The sequence below is a fragment of the Trichomycterus rosablanca genome, chromosome 6 (assembly GCF_030014385.1).
Source record: "Trichomycterus rosablanca isolate fTriRos1 chromosome 6, fTriRos1.hap1, whole genome shotgun sequence".
Classification (NCBI taxonomy): domain Eukaryota; kingdom Metazoa; phylum Chordata; class Actinopteri; order Siluriformes; family Trichomycteridae; genus Trichomycterus; species Trichomycterus rosablanca.
This window is the reverse complement of record NC_085993.1, coordinates 15,182,579-15,206,701: the sequence shown is the minus strand read 5'-3', so window position 1 is coordinate 15,206,701 and position 24,123 is coordinate 15,182,579. Positions and strand designations below refer to the sequence as shown.

The window sequence follows — 24,123 nt, the reverse complement described above, 5'->3', positions numbered from 1 at the left end:
TGGTGAACAAATCCCTAGGCTAAGCATCTGCACACAGACTAAATTATTAAACAACACTTTAATAGGAAGGCTCTTGGTAATACATTTAATAGGAATGCAATTTTGGTAGAAAGGGCACATATTCCCACAGACACAATCCAAAATCTTTGTCCATACGGTTTGTTTGTTTGTTTGTTTTAAAGGATTTTAGGGTAATTTATTACACTTTGGTTACATTCATGACAGAACAGGTAGTTACAGGATACTCATGATTCATTAATTATAATGTATTTTCAATTAACCTGACTGCATGTCTATGGTAGGAAACCGGAGCTCCCAAAGGAAACCCACACAGACACGGGGAGAACGTACAAGCTCCACACAGAAAGGACCCCAGACCACTCCACCTGGGAATCTATATTGAATATATTTGGCCATATAGTCTATGCCTGTATTAGAAAGAACAAGGTCATAATGAAGGATTACACCATAGTATAACACAGTTCTTAAGACATATTAGGTCATGTACAGTTAGATCCTGCATATTTTAAAATGTAGTTTCAGAAAGCACACTTGCTTCACATTTCACAGAGAATAAAACAACAGATGGTAGATTGTTAAATTATTTACCCAAGATGTGAGAATGGAACTGTGGCACAGATTTAAGTTTTTGGCTTAGTAGATGGCATTTTAAATTGGCATACATCTGAATTTCTGTGGTAAAACTTTTTGTTTGTTTGCCAAAATAAATTAACTGGGTTAAAAAATATTGGTTTAAATATTATGTATGATATATTCGATTGCTGGTGTAGAATGTTCTATGATGCCATATAACGTTGTTGTCTAACATGTCAATTGTTTGTTAGTAATTATGCTTACTATAGCTGGTGACATCTCTGTGCCCAATACAAAAGTACATGGACCAGTAGCCTCAGCCTATTTAGTACATGGAACAGTATCCACCTACCAAGGTCAAACAGAAAATTCAAACTGTCACCCAATGCAATTTGTTTTTAGATGACAAGATAAAACAGTGACAGAAGATGGGAGCCACCATGCTATCCTATTTGCTTTAGTATCCTATCAAACCTTTGAACCTTTGCTTGATTGGTAATAAAACATTATGAGAACTGTTCTACTAAGAGGAATTTACTCTAGATTTTTAAACGTAACTGTAAAAATTTACTTTTATTCTCCCCACCGTACATTAGTGTGTATGGGCACTGATATAGTAAGGTTGTTTTATTGTTGGCTATTTGGTACAGGCTATTTGGTACATGGAACAGTATCCACCTTCCAAGGTCAAACAGAAAACTTAAACTGTCACAATGCATTTTCTTTCCAATGACAACATATAATCCAATCACCACAAAAAAACTAAACAAACAACAGCTCTGTAATTAATTGGATATGGCTTTTTTCAGCATGTGCTTATAGGCTGCTGTTTTCAGTCTTCAGCTGTTTATAACCTAAACTAGTGAGAACATGCAGAAGAGGGTTCTAGAAAACTATTCAAACAACTCAATAGCAATAGACATAAAACAACATTATAATCCAACAAAATAACATTAAAACATCAATTTATTTGTTTGGATTTTAACGTCATGTTTTACACTTTGGTTACATTCATGACAGAAACGATAGTTACTGTTTACACAAGATTCATGTCAAACACAGTCATGGACAATTTTATATATCCAATTCACCTCACTTGCATGTCTATGGACTGTGGGAGGCAACCGGAGCTCTCGGAGGAAACCCATGAAGACACGGGGAGAACATGCAAACTCCACACAGAAAGGACCTGGACCGCCCCACCAATTTAAATAAAGACTTAAGGGATTGAGAGTATTTAATAGTTTGCCAAATTATATAATATATGACTTTGTGCAAGTCTAGAATACGCTGTATGCTTTAAACTATGAGGATGTCCATCATAATTAATGAGTTCAAGTGTTGTGGCCCTGCATGTTACTAAAATAAATTATATGTTTCCAGCTTTGTGACATTGGTTAGGAAAGCAACTCTACTATTGCCCATAGTTTTAGAATTAAATGTTTAACAGTCTTATGCTCATGCGACATACTTTTGGCCATATTGTGTATTGTAGTAATTTTTTTTTTCCTTTCAGCTGCTCCTGTATATTTTAGGGGTCACCATAGCAAATTATTCTGGTCCACATTCCTGATTTGGCACAGTTTTTATGCTGAATGCCCTTCCTGATGCAACCCTTCTTATTTTTATCCAGGCTTGGGGCCGCACTTAGAGCGCACGGACGAGTGCATTAACGAATGGCTAGGCTGTTTAACAACCCGCCTCTGCCAGGAATAGTCAAACGTGTCCATGTAGATAGCATCACTGAGATTCGAACCCTGGATCACAGAGTTAGTGGAGCTCTGTTGGCCATATGGTGTATACAGAAAGTTTTCTGAAACACCATGACATTTGCCTTTTGCCTTTCTTTCTCTCTCTCTTGCTTGGTCTGTGTGTGTGTGTGTGTGTGTGTGTGTGCGTGTACAGGAATACCAGGGTTCATCTGTGCTGGGGCAGTTCGTGACACGTTTCATGTTGAGGGAGACATCCAGCCAGCTGCTGTCTCTTCAGATGTCTCTGCAATGTGCCATGGAGGCCGTGGAGGAACAGAGTAGCCCTGCACCGTGAGACACACACACACTTACTTCTACACTCTCAATTAAAGTTACCAGGGCAGATCACTCAAGTTCATGTATCATTTATTTTAAGTGCACTCTTCATACCAGTCAGGGTCGAGTGCCTTTCAACAACACCGGTCATGAGTCAGGAATACACAATTAACAAGAATTCAGTTTACTGAGGAACATCACACACTTTCCCACTCAATTACCCTCTGTGTGAAAGTGTTTACACCCCAGGCCAATTCAGAGTCATATGCAAAACTCATATGCACAGTGACAGAAGCTTAGAGCCACCAAGCTATCGTCTTTGCTCTTGTCTAATATCAAACCTTTGAACCTTTGCTTGATTGAAATATATTCTAGATTTTCCCCACAGTACACTAGTGTGCATTGGTGCTGATGTTGGCCAATAAGGTTCATTGTTCCATTGTTTGATAGACTTATCTGCGGACAGTGATAGCCTAGTGCAGTGGTCCCCAACCACCGGGCTGCGGACAAGTACCGGTCCGTGGGTCATTTATTACCGGGCCGCACAGAAAGAATAAATAATTAGAGTTCGCTACATCAGCTATGAAAACACTGCTTCCATTTCCAACACACGGTGTTTATCATTTCATATCACCCCTAGGTTTAAGCAGCGTCTCATTGCAGCATAAAAAGCTAATTAGTGAGCAGTTTAGTTATTCTATTTAAATCCTCCCGCCCCCGCGGGCCGTGAAATGATATCTTATATGAAACAGGTCCGTGGTGCAAAAAAGGTTGGGGATTGCTGGCCTAGTGGGTAGAGCTTTGGGCTATCAATAGGAAAATTGTCGATTCAGATCCAGGCTTTGCTATGCAATTACTGTTGGGCCCTTGAGCAAGTCCCTTAACTTCCCTTTCTTCTTGTAGGGTTGAAGTTAAGGTTCCTGAGCACCTCAATGTACAGAAAAATACCAGGAAATGTGGCCGCAAAGTGCAGAAAAACATGTGTCTCTCTCCTACAGACCCATACTCGGGCATCCTTACTACAGGTAACACATTCATGCCTCAGCTGAACCATAATACTGCAGCCTTCAGCTAAATATCATCTTACTCCCATCTACAGACTCGAAGTTAACAATGCACACATGCATCCACATGATCTTGGAAAAAACATATTGAGCTCATATTAAGATCTGTATCGTGCACAGAGAGTCACACACACCGATCTATATTATCCCCGTCTCTGCAAGGTCATAATTGCAGCAGCCGTGAGGAACCCCATCTGACTTTTCCACCCTCGGATAAGCCAATCATTGTCTGTATTGGCACCCGGCCTGCTGGTAAAAAAGCTGAGATTTAAACTCATAAGACTAAGATGTCAGGAATGGTGTTCTAGTGTGTTTTACCGCTGCACCACCTGAGCTCCCCCTTCTTTTTCTTTTCCTATTTTAAACAGGCTTTATTGAATATAACAAACTGCATGACCTAGAATATCAGACATAGCAGTAATGTTACCTAGCTATTTTTTACCACATATAGCCCAGGGTAATAACAACACAAATGCTTCAACCAGAGCTAGTGGAATTAAATTCTGGCTCTGTTATTATGCTAATGTTGTCGTCCAATAAAGCATATTCATGCATTCATAATGTTACAGCAAAGAGTTGCATTACTTTGGAAGAGGAAATTACTAAATATGTTGATGCAACACTGATGCAATTAACTTTATTTGATTTGATCTTTCCCACTTGATGAGCTGGTGTACTGTTAACAGAGAGGACCGACTGTTCCTTGCTGTCTTCCACAAAGACCTTGATCTTTGTCACTCCTTATGATTAAAAACACAGACTCATCTGGTTTGTAACTGTTGGTATTTTTGTATCTCAGGTGTTACTGTGGATACGGATGATCACTGGTCTTCTCAAATCAACAGACTGCAACAGCTCATCGACAAACTGGAGTGCAAGGTAGCAGCCTTATGCATTTACTTGCCTTGTTTTTATTCAGCTATGCATATGTCTTATATGCATTCACCCATTTCTCATTACTCTATATTAATTTATCTTAACTAGATGCGATGCGAACCCAGTATCATGAATGCGATGCGATTCACGATACTGGGTTCACAATACGATTTTCCCCGATTTTTTAAACAAAATTAAATTGAAGACAAATGACAAAATTTCCTTTTATTATTTCTCTTTAAAATAATAAAATAAAATACTGTATTTGTGCTTATCTTTTATTTATCTAAATAATGAATGCCCTTTTATTTCTATGGTAGGTACAAACTATGCAAAACAATGCTGCACATTTCTGAAATTACATTTTAAAACAAATCCCACATTAAATAAATAATTGAATAATACAAATAAAGAAAGTATGTTCACATAAATAAATTTGGCTGGAAAATTCCGAACCTGGCAACCCTGTAGTGACGTCAACCAGGCGAGTTGAACAGTGTCACTGCCCTCTGCTGTTTAAAGTGAATATCGATTCATTTTACATGTAAACCGATTTGAATTACAACACGTGAATCAATTTTTACTTGTTTTGTGGTGCATCGTTACATCCTTACTCTTAACTGATGTTTCTTAAGATATACATTTACTACAAAACAACTTATGCTTTGTTTACTGTGGTTACTATTAAATGTATAGTAATTTCTGTATACTATGTTATAAGAATAACTGTGTATTACAAATGGAGTCAAAGGGATGTTCTATATCTGTCAGTCTATCTATCTGTCTGTCTGTCTGTCTGTCTGTCTGTCTGTCTGTCTGTCTGTCTGTCTGTACACACAATCCTTTGGCTACCAAAGTAGTTCTTTTCTTTCATCCGTCATTTTTTAAAATAAAATTTACGTACAAGGCTATACATGTGCCACCAGTTATTCATCAGCCCATCCGTCTGTCTATCCGTCCTTTCTTACTTTAAACTAAAGGTCTGTCTGAAAACCTAGTGAACTGTCTACATAAACGAAGCATTTTATGTCATCCTACAAGCTCCCGAGAAGACGGCTGTCTAAATTCTTAGATACCTTAAAATGCTGCCTACTGAGATGCCTTATTCTGAGCAATATTTTGACTGAATAACAAGGGAACATCCAATGCTTCGTCAGTGGTGAAGGCAATCCCAGAATTCATTGCAGCACTACTTTTCTCACAAAAAATATATGGTGGGTGGATGTGAAGCAACGAACTGAGTTCTTTTCGGTTTTTAATAAATACGTTTTTTACAAATGTAATTAATTTGCAAATTAAGGCTTGTCAGTGACAATTTAACCATTTTTGGTTCACAGAGGGAAATGTTAGATGTCATGCTAGCAGTTTGTGTCACCTCAGTTAATTGGTTTGAATGGTCTGATGCTGTGTTAGCTTAGTAAGTGACAGTCGATAATGTAATACTGTCTAAATAGTGTGTTTTAATAATGTCTTATAAGTTTGATGTCTTATTGGAATCCTCTCTATGTAGGCAGGTGCCTAGGTAGGCAGTGGGCAGCAATGTAGCTTACTGGGTTTTCAGACAGACCCAAAATGTGCATACTTCATACATCTGTCTTTGTGTTCACCCACTTACCTATCCATCATTCACCCATGCATTCATCCATCCTATTAATAAACTGCTTTTTAAACTACGCATCTGTAATGATACACTTCTGTGCATTCTTGAATTAGTATATTAAGCCATTTGACTCTCTATAAATCTGTCAGTTGGTTTCATCCCAGCCTTTATATCCAACTATTCATCCAAACCACCCACACACCCACCCAACCACTCATCCATTTGCTTGTATCTATTTACCCACCCATCAATCAATTTCCCTGCTTATCTGTCTATGTGAGGTATCTAATACTCTATCCATCAAATAGTTTATATATTCATACATCTTATACTTCTAGACTTTATCATTCAAAGTTTAGTACATCCAGTATACACAACATTTATTCATGTTCACAGATTTGGAAAGTCCGACAAGCTCATAGTCAGACATCCAATTAAATTTGTGTAACTAAGGTTTGAAATCATTTTTGCAAAGTTTCTCATCTCGATATGGTTTGTAAGTTTCCATTTCTTCTTATTTTTCTAGAGTCCAAAGCTGGAGCCACTGAAAGAAGACCCGCTGGCCAGCTCATATAACTCAGTAAGTGTTCATTCATCTGCAGAGCTCCTGCTTCATCACATATTGCAGCACTTCTAAGCAGCCCCTAGTAGCTCTTAGACGCTGACCAGCACTGGTCTGAATGCTGAGGAGGAATGAAACCTGAGAATGTAGGTTCCTCTGATCAATAGCCTTTCAGAGAGGCTGCCTTTATTCTTACATTTATAAATACCTTCTTTCAGTGCCTCCCTCAGACTATCTTATTAACAAGCCTATTCTCATCCTGTTCTTTTACATTGTGCACTGAAACCTCATTTTTCCTCTTAGTCATTTCCTATTCTTTATACAGATGAGTGACAAATTACAGACAAAAATATCTGTATCTAAGTGAGGTTTTGGGCCGTTACAAGAGCCGAGACCTGCCTCAGTGCAACCTGGAATTAATTCTAGAAGTTTCTGGAATTATACAGAAGGGATGGAACACTGTTCTTTCAAAATGTACTCTGTCAACTGGTGTTTGATTAAAGCCAAAACATAATTTACCTCATTTTCACACTTCTAAAACCATTAAGGTATTTGTGTATGTATTAGGGCTGTCACGCGATTAAAAATTTGAATCAAGATTAATCGCGATTAAAGAACCAAATTAATCGTGATTAATTGCAATTAATCACGTGCAAAAATAACAGCACAATTTAAACAGTTATGCGCATTTTTATTGCAAAAACATGTTTACCAATAAAAAATTAATAAAATTATGATGAAATTATTAAATCTAAATTATTTTTAGAAAGTCGGCCAATGCCTATATAGAGTTGTTACCCATCTTACAGTCAGTTATTTAAATGACAATTCTGTTCACATTATCTGACAAAAATTCATAATCCTGCCACTGAAAACATTTCTAGATACCAGTGGTGTAACTAGGAGCTCATGGGCCCCAGTGCAAAAAAAAAAATTTGGGCCCCAACAAATTGCATATGCGGATAGCTGATCAGAATGAATTAAAAGTACTCACTCAGAAGTTTTCAGAAGTCTTCAAGTCCAAATTCCTGCCTGTATATTTAATGAACAATTTTAATTTTACTTAACGAAAATATTGTAACATAATACCGTAATAATGACCTGGCGAGTGCAGCCAATGGGGGGGGGGGGGGGGGCAGTGAGGTGAGTACTTGTGTTCATGTCATGGAGGACCCCCCCTCCCTTCCCCGCCATGGCACCCAGTACACCTATTTTATATGGAGTAGTGTAGGATGGTATTTTTGTGGTTTTCATGTACGTAATGAGTAAGCTACATGCAGCTCTAAAGTGAACTGATCACATGGAAACATGGGTAAAAAGGTCTGTGGTGTAATCACTTCAAACTAAAACAGATTTGTTTAAATCCAGCATTTGTCCTTTCTGTGTGGAGTTTGCATGTTTTTTCTGTGTCCACGTGGGTTTCCTCTGGGTTCTCCGGTTTCCTCCCACAGTCCAAAGACATGCAGTCAAACTAACTGGAGCTACTAGAAATTACCCTGAATGTCAGTGTGTGTGTGAATGTGTGTGTATCTGCCCTGTGATGGACTGACCCACCAAACAATGAATGAATGAACAAGATTTTTTTCAGTTATTGACACAAATGCATTTAATTATTTGTGTAACAGCTTTTTTAGTAACATAACAGCACTGAATTTGTACAATAATAACACAAGGAATCTGACAGCAAATCTTAACACAACCCTTCATCCTCCTTGAAGTTTAAAATTTTATCATGCTTTTCTATCATTGCAAAATGAAAACGCACGGTAAACAGTAGCACCGCAACATAGCATCATAGGAGCATAAAATCATAACCGCTGCTTACCTGAGCTTTTCTTCAAATTGAGACCAAATATAAATCTGTATCTTGTTCCATTAGGGATATAATCCACCTGTTTTTCTTCTTGGTGGCCATCTTGTATGTTTACAGAATATAAATCCATATTTAACTGTGTTTGTCCACCTAACAAAAAAAAAGTCTTACTTGGGTAATTTATTCTCTTGAGAGAATTTTTCATTGCCAGCTCACCTAAATCACACACACTGGAGAAATAAAAAAGATTTAGCATGTATTGCTTTATATTATTAGAGGAACAACGAAGGTGTGCAGTCCCTCCCAGAGTCCCATCAGCAAAAACACAATTTGCCTCAAATGGGCCCCTTGAACAGCAGTGGTCATTGTCTCTTCACTTTACACTAAATTCTGTAATATTAAATAAATTGTTTTAGCTATGCCTTTCTAAACAAACCCAAAAAAACAGACAAATTAAATAAAGAAAAACAAACGGGCCCCTTGAACAGTGGTGGTTATTCTGTCCCTCTGTGTGTGTTTGTGTTTATGAGTGATGTTGTGTGTTGTAAGTGTTTGTGGCAGATTTTGATGCCTTGATGACCGATATTGGGGGCTCCCATTTAAAGCACTGTGGTTCAATGTCCATTAATGAGTTCCATACAGCGCCAAACACGTTCCTGGTTTTGGTTTTATTAAGCCCCACCATGGAAAAAACCCTCTCTGCATCTACATTTGAGTGTGGCAGAACTAATACCAGTTTGGCAATCGTAGACAGCCTCGGAAATCTGCTCATACCAGTCACCTTTAAAAAATGAACCAAGGAAGCCTAATTACACTCCTACATATTTTTGCAGTTATTAAGTTGCTCATGTCAATGGGCGTGTGCTGAATATTTCTTGTATATATATACAATGTCGAACATGGCTCGGTCTTGGGGCATAGGGATGTCCATCAACTGGTAGTCCAGGAACTCCTCACCCAGCAACAAGAAATTCTATTTTCTGATTGGCTGAGCAATTCTATTGTCTGATTGGCCGATAGGTCGCTAATTCGGGACAGCGGTATGAGCGCAGAGTAGTCTGCCTTTGACTCGTGTGTAGGATAGGTTATAGTCATTTCTGTGAGGCGAAGTTAATCATTTCTCAGCGTGAGAAATACCATGTGTGGCGTGTGAGTGTGTGAGCTTGTTGAAATGCGTGTGTCTCACGCTCAATGCGTGAGACTTGAGAGCCCTGAAATATATGCAGGTCCACGGGACCATGGAACGCATTAACAGGGTTCCCATTCATCCTTATGGGGAAAAATACCTTGAAACTCAATGCATTTTAAAATCAACGCCACTTCCACAAACAATTGACGTTGAGTTTCAAGGCACCACTGTACGTACAAGTGTGTTTCACTACAGGTTCATTATTACCACCAAAGGCTATGGATGAAAACAGAACTACTAGGGCTTAACTAACTGTTCGCGTTACAAACACATTAATGTTCCCTACATAGTGCACTAGATAGTGTATCAGATCATGGATATACAGTATGTTCCCTACATAGTGCACTAGATAGTGAATTAGACAATTGGTTATGTTCCCTACACAGTGCACTAGATGATTGTGTATCAGATAACGGATTTAAAACGCGACCGGGAAAAAAAGTCTGTGTCGCCTGCGTGCGCGTTTATGTGCATGAAGCTTGTCGTTAATGGCAACGCGTCAGCGGAGTAATACCATTGTGGTGTGAAAAGACCGTGCTGATATTCGTCATAGCACACGACCTCGAGTGTTCTATTGCTTTTATACAACAGTTTTTACAAAATAAAGAAAGAAAATAAATCAAAGAAGCCCTGAATTTCATATTAAATATGCTTTAATATTGACAATACCTTCCGCCAAAAAGTAATTCCACAACGAATATAAAGTTTAACACTACAAGCAGACATCCCAAGTTGCAAAAATTCATTTCAGGGAGGTAAGAACTAGAAGCAGAAGAAAGCAAGAACCTCCGAAGGGAAAAAAAGAAATAAAAAAACCTCTCGCACACACCAAAGGCTATGGATGAAAACAGAACTACTAGGAGCTTCTAACTGGCTTAACTAACTGTTCGCGTTACAAACACATTAATGTTCCCTAAATAGTGCACTAGATTGTGTATCAGATCATGGATATATGTTCCCTACATAGTGCACTAGATAGTGAATTAGACAATTGGTTATGTTCCCTACACAGTGCGCTAGATTGTATATCAGATAACGGATTTAAAACGCGACCGGGAAATAATAGTACATACAGGCATTTTAATGTGTGTAGCTATTTTACTAGCCATTGCTAGGTAACCAAACAGACATAGATTAGTACCCTTTCTACTCATCTTTACCAAGAGGGACTGTAGCTCTAGATATTAATTGTGGCAATTGATAATAATTCTGGCAAAGTGAAATAGGCACTGGAATTCTAAAGTCTTTGAGTTTGAATCTCAGCTCTGCTACTGGTCGACTGGGCACCCCCTAGCAGAAACAATTGGCAGTGTCTGCTGTGTGGGTAAAGACGAGACTGCAAAGGGGGTCAGATCTTTAACGCTGTGTAAGGACCTTGATTATTAGCTCGATTTTCTTGTAGATTTTGTCTGTATTTATTGGTTAATAAGTCAGTTGAGTTAGTGTGTTGTCAATTGTATTTTACTGCAACCCACTACTGTTAAAACTAGGGAACAGGATAATTTATGAAAATGCAATTTAATGGCTAATTTTCTACCAAAAATGTTTTACAGCCGCTCAGGTGGCGCAGTAGTAAAAACACACGCTGCAACCAGAGCTGGGATCTCGAATACATCGTATCGAATCTCATCTCTGCCTTGCTGGCTGAGTGGCCACATGAACAACGATTGGCCTGTTGTTCAGATGGGCGGGACTAAGCCGGATGGGGTCTCTCTCTGTCAGACTGGTGCAATTACGACCTCTGCTGGCTGATTAGAGGTGCCTACACAGCGATGAGGAAAGAGTGCTTTTAGGGTGTGTCTCTCCGTACACAATGCTAGGTGGAACAACACTCGTCAATGTGTGGGTGATAAGATGCATACGGCTTGCTGCCCACGTGTCGGAGGAGGCGTGGGTTAGCTTCGATCTTCTCGGTCAGAGCGGGGATCGACATAGGCGGAGAGGAAGCATGATGCAATTGGACGCGCTGAAGGGGGAGAAAAAAAGGGAGAAAATGCATTTTAAAAAAAAGGTTTTACAGACAGTTTCACAGTATTATGTTTACACAATCCTGCTGTTTATACTTTGTTTAACTCTTTTTTCCTTTGTGCTCTCTCCTTGATCTTTATGTAGAACATTTTGCTGGTGCAGAGGCAGATGACAGTAACGGAGGACAACCTCGAGGAGTTCCAGAAGGCCCTCAAAAGCTATGCTGACTCAACCACCAACCAGAGTGATAACCTTCAGTGAGAAACCACGCACACGCATAAGCAGCCACCCACGTGCACTAAAAACCTCCACATCTTCACGATCCTACTGAGGCAAACAAAAATATGAGAGAATAATTACAGAGAAAACAAATACTACTAGCAGAAGCAAATGAGATTATCCATGTTATAAAGTTCATAATTTCTTTAAATTAGGTTACAACTTTTTGAACCTAATTTCCAACCAACTCTCCTTGCTGAGAATAAACAAAACATTTTTTTAAGTGTTGCACTACTTTCAGATTTACCATGGAAATGTAGTAATACATAAGGCTTAGGGTTTATCTGAGGCTGAGGTACTGTGTTTTCCATAAGGGAGCAGTACAAGATCAAATTGCCAATAAAAGTGGTGAAATGCTAAGTCAGAAATATATGAGTAAAAGAAATTAAAATTCCCTGATATATCAGCAGGGCTGCAGCGAGCCTATAAACACAGAAGTGAAAAGCATGTAAGGCCTTCTTGGTTGGGATTTTTACGTTATTTTAAGCTTTAACTCAAGGCCAAAGCCATAGATTAAACATTGGGGGTACCAAATCTACCAGGGTTAGGGGTCCTGACATTCTAAAACATTCTTGGCATATCAACAACTGATAGGAACATTGGTGGATCCTAACATTCACACATCAAGTGAGTGGAACATGTTTATTTATCATATGTTCATCAGTATATTGGGGAGGGGGGCATTTTGATCATATATGAATATTGGGGGAGACAATATTCAGTCATTTATTTAGCTGATCCTTGAAGTGTGATGTACTGTATATTATGTAACAATTTATTAGGCTAACAGATCATTTTAGGATAGTTTGTTTGTTTATTAGGATTTTAACATCATGTTTTACACTTTGGTTACATTCATGACAGGAACGGTAGTTACTCATTACACAAGATTCATCAGTTCACACAAGGTTATATCGAACACAGTCTTGGACAATTTTTGTATCTCCAATTTACCTCACTTGCATGTCTTTGGACTGTGGGAGGAAACCGGAGCACCCGGAGGAAACCCACGCGGACACGGGGAGAACATGCAAACTCCACACAGAAAGGACCCGGACCTCCCCACCTGGGGATCGAACCCAGGACTTTCTTGCTGTGAGGCGACAGTGCTACCCACTTAGCCACCGTGCCGCCCTCATTTTAAGATAGAAATAAAATACTTCATTTAGCTAAACCGATGGTAGTGGGTTCATGAAGTATTTATCAAGGCTCCAAGGGCAGTGGTAGCTCAGCGGTCAAAGTACTGGACTAGTAATAAGCCCCACCACTGCCAAGTTGCTGCTGTTGGGCCCCTGAACAAGGCCTTTCGCCCTTGAATGATGAAATTGTATTCAGTCATGTAAGTCCGTTGGATAAAAGCATGTGGTAAATGTAGAATTTATACTTTTTCTTAAAAAAACCCATTAAATTCATAGGCAGAATATGTGGTTGTGTGTAGTGTGTAGTTGTTGTTATAAATGTAGTTTTTTATAAATTAAAAAATATGAAACGGAAAAATTTAAAATTAATTTATTTTCATTATTAGTTATTAAAAATCAAGAAATGGATAGTATAATTGTTCTTTTATCAATAAAAACACATTGCAACTTATATGTTTCTACTTTTTTTGTAAAATGTTAGTTAGAAGACACCCTTCAATTCAGTTTTAAGAAAACAACATTCTGTATAAACTTGTAATTACTGTAACATATTATTATGGTTTATATATGATTATATCAGGGCGGCACAGTGGCTTAGTGGGTAGCACTGTCGCCTCACAGCAAGAAGGTCCTGGGTTCGATCCCCGGGTGGGGCGGTCCGAGTCCTTTCTGTGCGGAGTTTGTTCTCCCCGTGTCCACGGGTGCCCCGTGTTCTCCGGGTGCTCCGGTTTCCTCCCACAGTTCAAAAACATGCCGTCAGGCTAATTGGAGACACTGAATTGTCCCACTGTTACCTAGCCGCTGGGATGCACAGACCAGTGCATTGTAGTGCCGGTCCCAAGCCCGGATGAATAGGGAGGGTTGTGTCAGGAAGGGTATCCGGTGTAAAAACTGTGCCAAATCCCGCCGGCGACCTCTAATGGGAAGAAGCCGGAAATGCCGACCCCGTAATCGAAAAACAGGACAAAGGCTGAGGAACAAGAAGATATATATGATTATATCAGTTTGAGTTTAGCCCCACCCCCAATTTAATTCACACCAATAAGTAGCCTCTTTTTTGTTGTGTTCTACCTCATCACTGTATACTCTGTTTTTACATGATAAAGTTTTATGGTTACTAAGTCCCAGCAGTCATCAAACCCATATTTCATCCATTTAAATAAAAATCTTTACTTTGAAATTCAGTTGAAAGTGTTTTTCAATACTATTGCACATGTCTAAAGTGCTTAGATTAAAGTGTTTGATTTAGTATATGCATCATATATGCAAACACGTTCACTAATGCTGTGAGTACATACAGTGAATGAGACAGTTTCAGGTCAGTTTCAAAGCAAATGCCTCATCTGTTGACATGTGTTTTGGGTTCTCCTCTAATTAAATAGAAAGTCAACGCCTCTTTACCTGTTTTCTTTTTTTTAGTGTGTCTATCCAGAAGCTTCCTGAGAAGAGTTGCTACATAATATATGAGTTCTGGCAAGATCGAATTTCCTGGATGAGGTACGTAGGCGTGTACCTCTGTTTGTACGTGGGCTCAGTATGTACAAAACAGTTGCTGAAGAACAACTGCTTCGTTCTAGTCATAGACCTGCCCTTTAAATAAAACAAGTAGATGATCAGTTGTATTTCTAGATTCTTAAGCAGCCACTTGTTTTCTCTTACTTTCAGTTACCTGCAGTCTGAAGCGAGCAAGACTTTCCAACGGTGTGTCATAGACTTCCTACAGGATCCTGAACTTGTCTCCACCATGTTCATGCCTGGTATGAATTACATGTGTTTGTGTTGTTAATATGTGTTTCTTTTAAAGCCTTATTCATAATTTATCAGAAATACTTCCCAGAACAAACCTTAGAAAGCATTGGATATTTAGGGTGTGTCAGAACTGTTAGTGGTTTGAAAATGTTCACCAAACTAAAAGGTAGAAGAGTAAACATAGTGTAGTGAAAGGGCCCAGTTCCAACAAAATGTTAGCACACATCAACATTATGCACACTTTTTATTTCCCACTTAATTATGTACTTAAGTGTGCACTAATTAGACTGGTAGTTTCTGGTTGGGGACACATCCAAGTATTTCATGTGACATGCTTATTTTGCCTGTTTTCTAATAGCCCTATGTCTTTCAAACTATTAATTAGTCTCACTTCTTGAGTTTTCTCTTGTTCTTTTATTGGCTGTTAATCTCTGTTGGGCTCGCAACTAAGTCATTAAAGAGATGCATCATCAAGTGTTATTCACTACACCTGGGGGTGAATGGTAGCAACATTTCTGGTTCTGTAGATGTCATAGACATCCTTCAGTCTCAAGTGTTGACTATGCATGATGTGGCATACAGTACATTTAATAAAGTACACAAAGTGACATTAAAGGTATTTTTCTATTGTTTTATAAAAAGAACAACAAATCTGTATATGTTTAATGCTTGTTAAGTTATTTTTTAATGTATTTATTCATTAGAGGTTTATATACATTGTATTTAAGCATATGTTGGTGGTGCACTATTTAGACTATTGAGAGTGGTAGTTTCTGGTTGGGGACACATCCAAGTATTTCATGTGACATGTTTATTTTGTCTGCTTTTTGTATTTGTCTACCTATTAATTAGTCTCACTTCTTGAGTTTTCTCTTGTTCTTTTATTGGCTGTTGATTATTGTTGGGCTCGCAACTAGTCATTTGTATTTATACGTTATTTACTACACATGGAAATGAATGGTGGCAACATTTCTGGTTCTGTGGATGTCATAGACATCCTTCAGCCTCAAGTTTTGGCCATGCATGATGTGGCATACAGTACATTTAATGAAGTACACAAAGTGACATTAAAGGTATTTTTCTATTCTATGTTGGTGGTGCACTAATTAGACTATTGAGAATGGTAGTTTCTGGTTGGGGACACATCCAAGTATTTCATGTGACATGCTTATTTTGTTTGTTTGTATTTGTCTAGCTATTAATTAGTCTCACTTCTTCAGTTTTCTCTTGTTCTTTATTGGCTGTTGATTATTGTTGGGCTTGCAACTAGTCATTGGAGAAATGCATTATCAAATTCACTACACATAGGGCGAATGGTAGCAACATTTCTGGTTCTGTAGATGGCATATGCTGCGTCCAAAATCGCATACTTCCATACAGAACAGTAAGCGAAAGCAGTATGCGAGTGCGAGTAGTGTGTCAGAATACGTAGTATTCATTAAACAGTACGCGAAAAGTACCCGGATGACCTACTGCTTGGGCAGCAATTTTTGAGTATGCAAACAGAGCACACTTGGGGTCCGCTAATCTATACCGTAATTCAACTGGCATTCAAAGTGGAGAGTCGGAGTAAGACATTAAGCACAACCCTGAATAGCGCTATGAGTCGCTTTGTGGAGAACGACAGAATTAATTTTGTCTAATTTATAAATTGTCTTAACTGTGGCGATGTGACGTCTGCATCACGTGACATTAGTAAGATGGCGGACATAGTATGTCCACTGTTGTGTGCATACTGTACACTTGCGTACTGAAAGAGCGTACTGCTCTTTAGAAATTAGAAAACAATAAATATGTGAGTTGTGGGAGGTTACGTGAGTGTGTGTATGTACTCATGTTGTTTTGCCTGGGGTGATTTTTTTCCATATTTACATAAAAAAGCATTTCTCAAATAACATTCTTAGCCCTGAGAGACAAAGCATGAGTTTACATGAAGGCCTTGGAATCAGAGAAACTAACCAGTGGCTCAGTATATGAAATGTACAGAATTTTCCTTTTCTTATGCGTTCTTTCTCTTTTTCTTTCTCTCTCTCAGCATCCTGGTGGATCATGACAAACAATTAACCTTGGAAAACTGCAGTCTTTGAAGAATTTGAATCTGAAATGACCCTACGTGAACGTGTTTGTCTGAGTTAGAGGGCAGTGAACTAATCTCCACACATGACTAAAATAATAAACATTGCGGCTTTGTACTTGTGTTCCTTTACAATTCTGTCCGTGTGAAACTGAAAACAATATTCAGGCATGGTTTTACTCTCTCTAGCATGTATGGAAAATCAGTGATTCATGCGCAAGCTGGTGGCATCGCTTTCCAAACAGAAATGGAAGGAATGAGATATACCACTGGCTTGGCCTACTGCAGATAGATGTTTATCTCTTGGGTATCATATAACAATAATAGCTATGTACAATTGCATGCTTATTAACTTTTAGTTAAAGACATAGTAGTTGAACCATCGTCCTTACTCGCTCAAGGTTTCTTCAAAATAAATGTGTAATTGTGTAGATAGAATAGGCCCTATGTGGAACCCCGCTGTTCTGCCTTGTGTTTCCTCAGTCAGTATGTTAACATTACAAAGTTTCAGCTATTTATGAATCATTTAAGTATTTTAATGAAATGCTATATACAGTACACAAAGTGACATTAAAGGTATTTTTTCTATTGTTTTATGAAAAAGAACAACAAAATCTGTATATGTTTAATGCTTGTTAAGTTATTAATTAATGTATTTGTTTATTAGAGGTTTATGTCCATTGTATTTAAGCATATGAGAAGAAATAAAACTGAAAGACATCATTTCTGTACGTTCTAGTTGTGCTATACTTTTTGCCCCTATTTCAGGAGCCTTTGCCCTTGTGCAGTTTGTCTACAGATGTTTCAGGTAAATAAATTCACAATTTAGTTACCTGAAACATCTGTAGTGTTTTTTTGAATCCTCACAGAAATCAATGGTGTTAAAAATTAACATGTTTTACTCACCCAATTAATAACAGTATGACTTGTGTAAAAACATTAATTAATTGACTATGTTTTACCACTGCTATGCCCTATTTAGGGTCGTGGTGGGTATGATTCACTGGGAGAAAGTTAAAAAACACCTTGGACAGGTTGCCAGTCCATCACTGGGCAAACACACACACACACGGTGGCTCAGTGGGTAGCACTGTCGCCTCACAGCAAGAAGGTCCTGGGTTCGATCCCCAGGTGGTGCGGTCCGGGTCCTTTCTGTGTGGAGTTTGCATGTTCTCCCCGTGTCTGCATGGGTTTACTCTGAGTGCTCCGGTTTCTTCCCACAGTCCAAAGACATGCAAGTGAGGTAGATTGGAGATACCAAGTTGTCCATGACTGTGTTTGATATAATCTTGTGAACTGATGAACCTAGTGTAATGAGTAACTACCGTTCCTGTCATGAATGTAACCAAAAGTGTAAAACATGACGTTAAAATCCTAATAAACACACACACACACACACACACACACACATTCATACCTATGGTAATTTTAGTAGCTACAGTCAACCTGACCGCATGTATTTGGATTGTGGGATGAAACTGGAGCCCTTGGAGTAAACCCACGCAGACACAGGGAGAACATGCAAACTCCACACAGAAAGGATCCAGACCACTCCATCTGTGAATTAAACCCAGGACCTTCTTGCTGTAAGGCGACAGTGCTACCCACCAAGCCACCCCCTGTGTAAAAACAATCATATAATTAAGTCAATCAACCTTAGCAACACAATCTATGTCATGGTTAAAGGGTTACCGTTTTTGGTATATAGACACATGTTGGTGTGTTTGACTAAGGATTGTGACTTTCTTCATTTAAGTGGGGCAGGTGGCCTCAACCCCAAGTTTATTATGTGAAGTCATATCATGGCAGCTTACATCATCAACATACACATTAATTGAGCAAATCCATATATCTGTTACTGAACATTTGGTGACTGGACAGAAAAGAAACAACTTTTACAAGAGATTACCATGTGCAGAAGTGATAAATGACTAAATAATGACCTCCAACTTACTTACTGTAAGGTAAGTCTCAGCATGAACTTGAGCTAATTATCTGAATCATAAATATCATGTGACCATGCTGAAAATGCTTAATGGACATTTGAACTCTATAATGAACGTTTTGCCTTACTGCCTGCACAAAGCAAATGATCAATGGTAAGAAAAAATACAGAGACTGAAATATTATTGGGGCGGCATGGTCACCTCACAGCAAAAAGGTCCTGGATTTGATTCCAAGATGGAGAGGTCCCATTCCTTTCTGTGTGGAGTTTGCATGTTTTCCCCGTGTTCTTATGGGTTATCTCCAAGAGCTCCTGTTTCCTCCCACAGTCCAAAATCATGTAGTAAGGTAAATTGGAGATACCTAAATTGCCCTTAGATGTGTGTGTCTGTGTGTGTTAAGGTGTGAATGTGTTTGTGTGTCTGGCCTGCGATAGGCTGGCGCTCTTTCCAGGGTGTTTTTCTGTGTGCCATGTGCCCATTGAGAGCTGGGCTAGGCTCCAGCACCCCCTGCGACCCTGATTAGTATAAGCAACTCAGAAAGTGAGTAAGTGAAATGTTATTGTTGTAAATATGGTAATGATATATTCAGCAGCCAATCCACATTCTGCATGTTTGTAATGCTTTTTACTGAAGCATTAATGTTTCTGTTGGCATCATTAAACTGTACACGATCTTTCCACCTCAAACAGTACACAACTGCATCTAATGACAGGATTAGTAAGTTGCAGAAATGTCAGAGTCTGGCTCAATCTGTGCAATTTTGTCATTTTCGCCATTATCTTGTCCTGTGCTCATTTTGTACCGCTGGCCTCAAAAGAGTGACGCAACATGTCGTGTCCCAAATGTGCTAAATGAATAATTTTTTTTTCTGTGTGGAGCTACAAACATCTGAAGCGTCATGCGGATTCACTGCATCTGTCTAATGGCGGAAAGGACATGATCGGGATAATAAACAATTGTGTGGGCAAAGACAAGGTCAATTCGAAAACAGTTGGCTACGCTGGGTCTCGTTGCACAAACTGCAAAGCATGCCAAACCAATCTGAGTGAATGTGGGTGTTGCAGAAAAGCAGAGAAAGCTAGTTTCATAAAGGACTGCAGGCTTTCTCAGAACTTGCTGTGCCAGGAGAGCTGATAATAAGAAAAAAAAAGTCCCAATCTAATCTTTTTTTTTTTTTTTTGCTTTCACAGCACACACACACACACACACACACACACACACACACACACACACACAATGCTTTTGGCAATTTCTCTTTTCTCAAAAGCCAGTTCTTGTATTGGCAGCAGTTGAAAGGGAAAAAGGCAGAGAGCTTGTTTTGTTGGTCAGTTTGTAGCTATTGACAAACAAAACAAACCCTTTATGTGAAGCTGGGTGGAACTCAGAGTCCCAAAAAATAATGCAAAATAGTTTCTAGTCAACTGAGTGAATAAAAATAGATAGCTCTAATTTACTACAGCTTTTTAAAGCTATACAATTAATTCATGCATTTATCTCCAGTAACTGCTTCCTGCTGGTCAGGGTTGTGGTAAATCTATACCAGTACTCCCTGACCTATATTAAGGGTTACTACTCCTGCACCTGATACATTCATGTCAGTGCAACACACACTACCAGCTTCATGTTAGTGTTGTTGCATTGCTGAGAATAGTCCATCACCCAAATAACATCTGATAAGTGGGCAGTGGGAGTCTTATGTGGGTCCTATTTGATTGATAAATGGGCTACAGTCTGTAAGTGTATACCCACAAAGTGAATCCCTATGGTAGGTGCAGCTTATGTATGTATACTGTATATACACTGATCAGCCATAACATTAAAACCACCTCCTTGTTTCTACACTCACTGTCCATTTTATCAGCTCCACTTACCATATAGAAGGACATTGTAGTTCTACAATTACTGACTGTAGTCCATTTGTTTCTCTGCATACTTTGTTAGCCCCCTTTCATGCTGTTCTTCAATGGTCAGGACTCTGCCAGGACCACTACAGAGCTGGTATTATTTAGGTGGTGGGTAATTCTCAGCACTGCAGTGACACTGACTTGGTGGTGGTGTGTTAGTGTGTGTTGTGCTGGTATGAGTGGATCAGACACAGCAGCACTGCTGGAATTTTTAAATACTGTGTCCACTCACTGTCCACCCTATTAGACACTCCTACCTAGATGGTCCACCTTGTAGATGTAAAGTCAGAGAAGATCGCTCATCAATTGCTGCTGTTTGAGTTGGTCATCTTCTAGACCTTCATCAGTGATCACAGAACGCTGCCTACGGGGCGCTGTTGGCTGGATATTTTTGGTTGGTGGACTGAGGTGTTTAAAAACTCCAGCAGCACTGCTGTGTCTTATCCACTCATACCAGCACAACACACACTAACACACCACCACCATGTCAGTGTCACTGCAGTGCTGAGAATGATCCACCACCTAAATAATACCTGCTCTGAGGGGGTCCTGGGAGAGTCCTGACCATTGAAGAACAGCATGAAAGGGGGCTAACAAAGCATGCAGAGAAACAAATGGACCACAGTCGGTAATTGTAGAACTACAAAGTGCTTCTATATGGTAAGTGGAACTGATAAAATGGACAGTGAGTGTAGAAACAAGGAGGTGGTTTTAATGTTATGGCTGATCTGTGTATATAGTCCCACCTGGTCCCTCCTATCTCCCATAATGGACTGTCCCATTTATTGCAACTAGGTCATTACCATCTAATCCCCTGTCTTGCATGTAGCACCCAAACCATCAATCAGGGACATTCCAACCCACCTTACTACACATCCGCTCCATATCCCTTACAAACCTCATAACTTCAAATAAACCAGGCTCACACAACACAGGGACATTCACCTCCACAGCTTCCATACCATACTTAATAAGGACTATTCCCACATTCCTCCACTTTAATAATCGCACATGGACTTCAACAAACATGTTGCACATCACACGTGCCTTCCACATTCTTTCATACGCACATTTGCATCTTTTTACTTGAAATATCTATTGCACAATTTTTTATACTTGAAGTCTGGCAGTGTACTGTACTATACATCTGTATTGCACACTTTATCGGATGCTATACTGTTGTTGTTGCTGTTGTATTTTTTTATTCTATGTTTATATATAGTACAACTTTCTATTATTTAATTAGATGTTTATTTGTTGACTTCTGCACCAAAATAAATTCCTTGTATACCTGGTACTTGGCGAAAATAAAGATTCTGATTCTGATTCTGACAGCATCTAATGATCTAATAAAAAAAAAAAGACTGTCCAGGTCCAAGTTACAACCCAAAACGCTAAATAGAGAAACCAACCTTGGCTAAAAAGACAATAACACTGCCACACCACCACTAGACAAAGCTTGTGTCTAGGATCTATTCCTGTTGCTGCTACACACAGGAACGCAATAAATAAAAGAGTGCTGGATGTTCTTGCCAGAATTTGTTCTCACCTTGAGGCTGTTTAGATCTGTAGCAGGTCTGACTGATGAAGCTATCACAATGAAAGTGGCTGCATGTGAGTGAATTAAATGGAATTCTGCAGAATTCAGCTGAACCCAGAATGAAATAGAGAGTACACGGTGCAGTCTGTGAAACACTGCTGGAGTTAAACCTGCCACATGTTCCAGTTTCTCTGTTTTCAAATGAGCTTTTAATTACCTGACTAAATTGCTTGTAGTTATTGTGATGAAAATGAAATGAAACACATTTTATGAAGTATTGATCTTATGAATCATTTTCATCATAATATTGTTGGTAAAGACACAGATAGTCTTTGCAGATTAAAGGTTAAAGCACTTTAAAAATGCCTTTAAATGTGCACTGTAATGGGCCGGCAATGAGCTGAGTAATTATTTTCTTATATTTCGTTGAGAAAAAGGTTTAGAGTAGAGCCATTTCAATTTGATCAGAAATGAAATCAATTACACAGTTAGAGGAAAATTGTGGATGGTAGAAATTCCCTGTTTATATGGAAACCAAGTTTGCTGTTCTGCTGTTGCTGTACCAGCTGTCAGTTACTGCCATCTGGTGGTTAAAGTTGGTATTAGATGAAATAGAACTGTGTGCTGCTTCTGATCTTCTGCTTCTGGAGTCTTTTAGTTTGTCAATACAGTTTTACACAACTTTATTCCTTTACTCTTAATGAACAGCTCTTAAAGCTTTCTAAACTATTTTAAATATAATATTTAAAAGAACCCATTATATATAAAAACAAACTTTGAAAATACCCAATAACATAAATCAAAACAAATGCCACTTAAAACTTTACTAAAAAAAAAAAAAGTCTTATGTTAACCATGTCCAGAAGCGGTGTTGACTTCTCTGGGCTCTGAGACATCTAGGATGGACCATCATGGATGATGGACACCGTGTGCTCCGGACCAAAGATAAAAAGGACCATCCAGAAGTCCACAAGCCTGGGTCTGTCATGGTATGGGACTGTGTCAGTGCCCTTGGCAAAGGTCATTTACACTTCTGTGATGGCAGCATTAATGCAGAAAAGTACATTGAGATCTTAGAGCAACATGTGCTGCCTTCAAGACGTCATCTTTTCCAGGAGAAGAGGGTACGAGTACTGGACTGGCCTTGCTGCAGTCCTGACCTGTCCACAATAGAGAATGTGTGGAGAATTTTAAAACGAGAAATGCGACAACGACGACCCCGTACTGTTGCACATCTTAAGGCGTGTTTGCAGGAAGAACGGGACAAAATAAAACCTAAAACACTAAATCACTTGGTATCCTCAGTGCCAAAACATCATTGAAGTGTGGTGAAAAGGACTGGCAACATTGCAAAGTGGTAAATGCTTTACTGTCCCAGCTTTTTTTGGAATGTGTTGCAGGTCTGAAATGCAGGAATGGATGTTTATTAATAAATGAAATGAAGTTGAACAGATAAAACATGAAATATCTCAAGTTCATCCTGTCTGCAATCAAATAAAAGTCAAAGTAAATGTAAGAAACTCTGTGTTTTTTATTATTTGCATTTTCCATGCTGTCCCAACTTTTACTGATTTGGGGTTGTAGATTCTTGCATTAAATTACACTGTAATTAAATTACAGTGGGTTTAAGAAGTTGAGTGCATGAGCTCCACTGCTTTTTTCAGTAGCAACTTGGGTCTTTTTTTACCCTGCCGAATTTGATTCATCATACCTAAAGTTGATTCATCATACCTAAAGTTGATTCATCATACCTAAAGTTGATTCATCATACCTAAAGTTAATTAGTCATACCTAAAGTT

At 38.9% G+C, this 24,123-nt stretch overlaps 1 protein-coding gene across 1 annotated transcript in view; it reads left to right on the top strand.

Annotated features, from left to right (window-relative positions):
- The window catches only part of necab3 (N-terminal EF-hand calcium binding protein 3), a 58,162-nt gene extending 40,505 nt beyond the window's left edge, over positions 1-17,657 (top strand). The window contains exons 6-13 of the mRNA XM_062996648.1: positions 2,500-2,636; positions 3,525-3,646; positions 4,485-4,564; positions 6,688-6,741; positions 11,838-11,950; positions 14,531-14,608; positions 14,777-14,868; positions 16,896-17,657. Of these exons, the coding sequence (XP_062852718.1) occupies positions 2,500-2,636; positions 3,525-3,646; positions 4,485-4,564; positions 6,688-6,741; positions 11,838-11,950; positions 14,531-14,608; positions 14,777-14,868; positions 16,896-16,924 (705 nt within the window). The 3' untranslated portion in view covers positions 16,925-17,657. The remainder of the gene's footprint in view (positions 1-2,499; positions 2,637-3,524; positions 3,647-4,484; positions 4,565-6,687; positions 6,742-11,837; positions 11,951-14,530; positions 14,609-14,776; positions 14,869-16,895) is intronic.
- Positions 17,658-24,123: the final 6,466 nt, after the last annotated feature.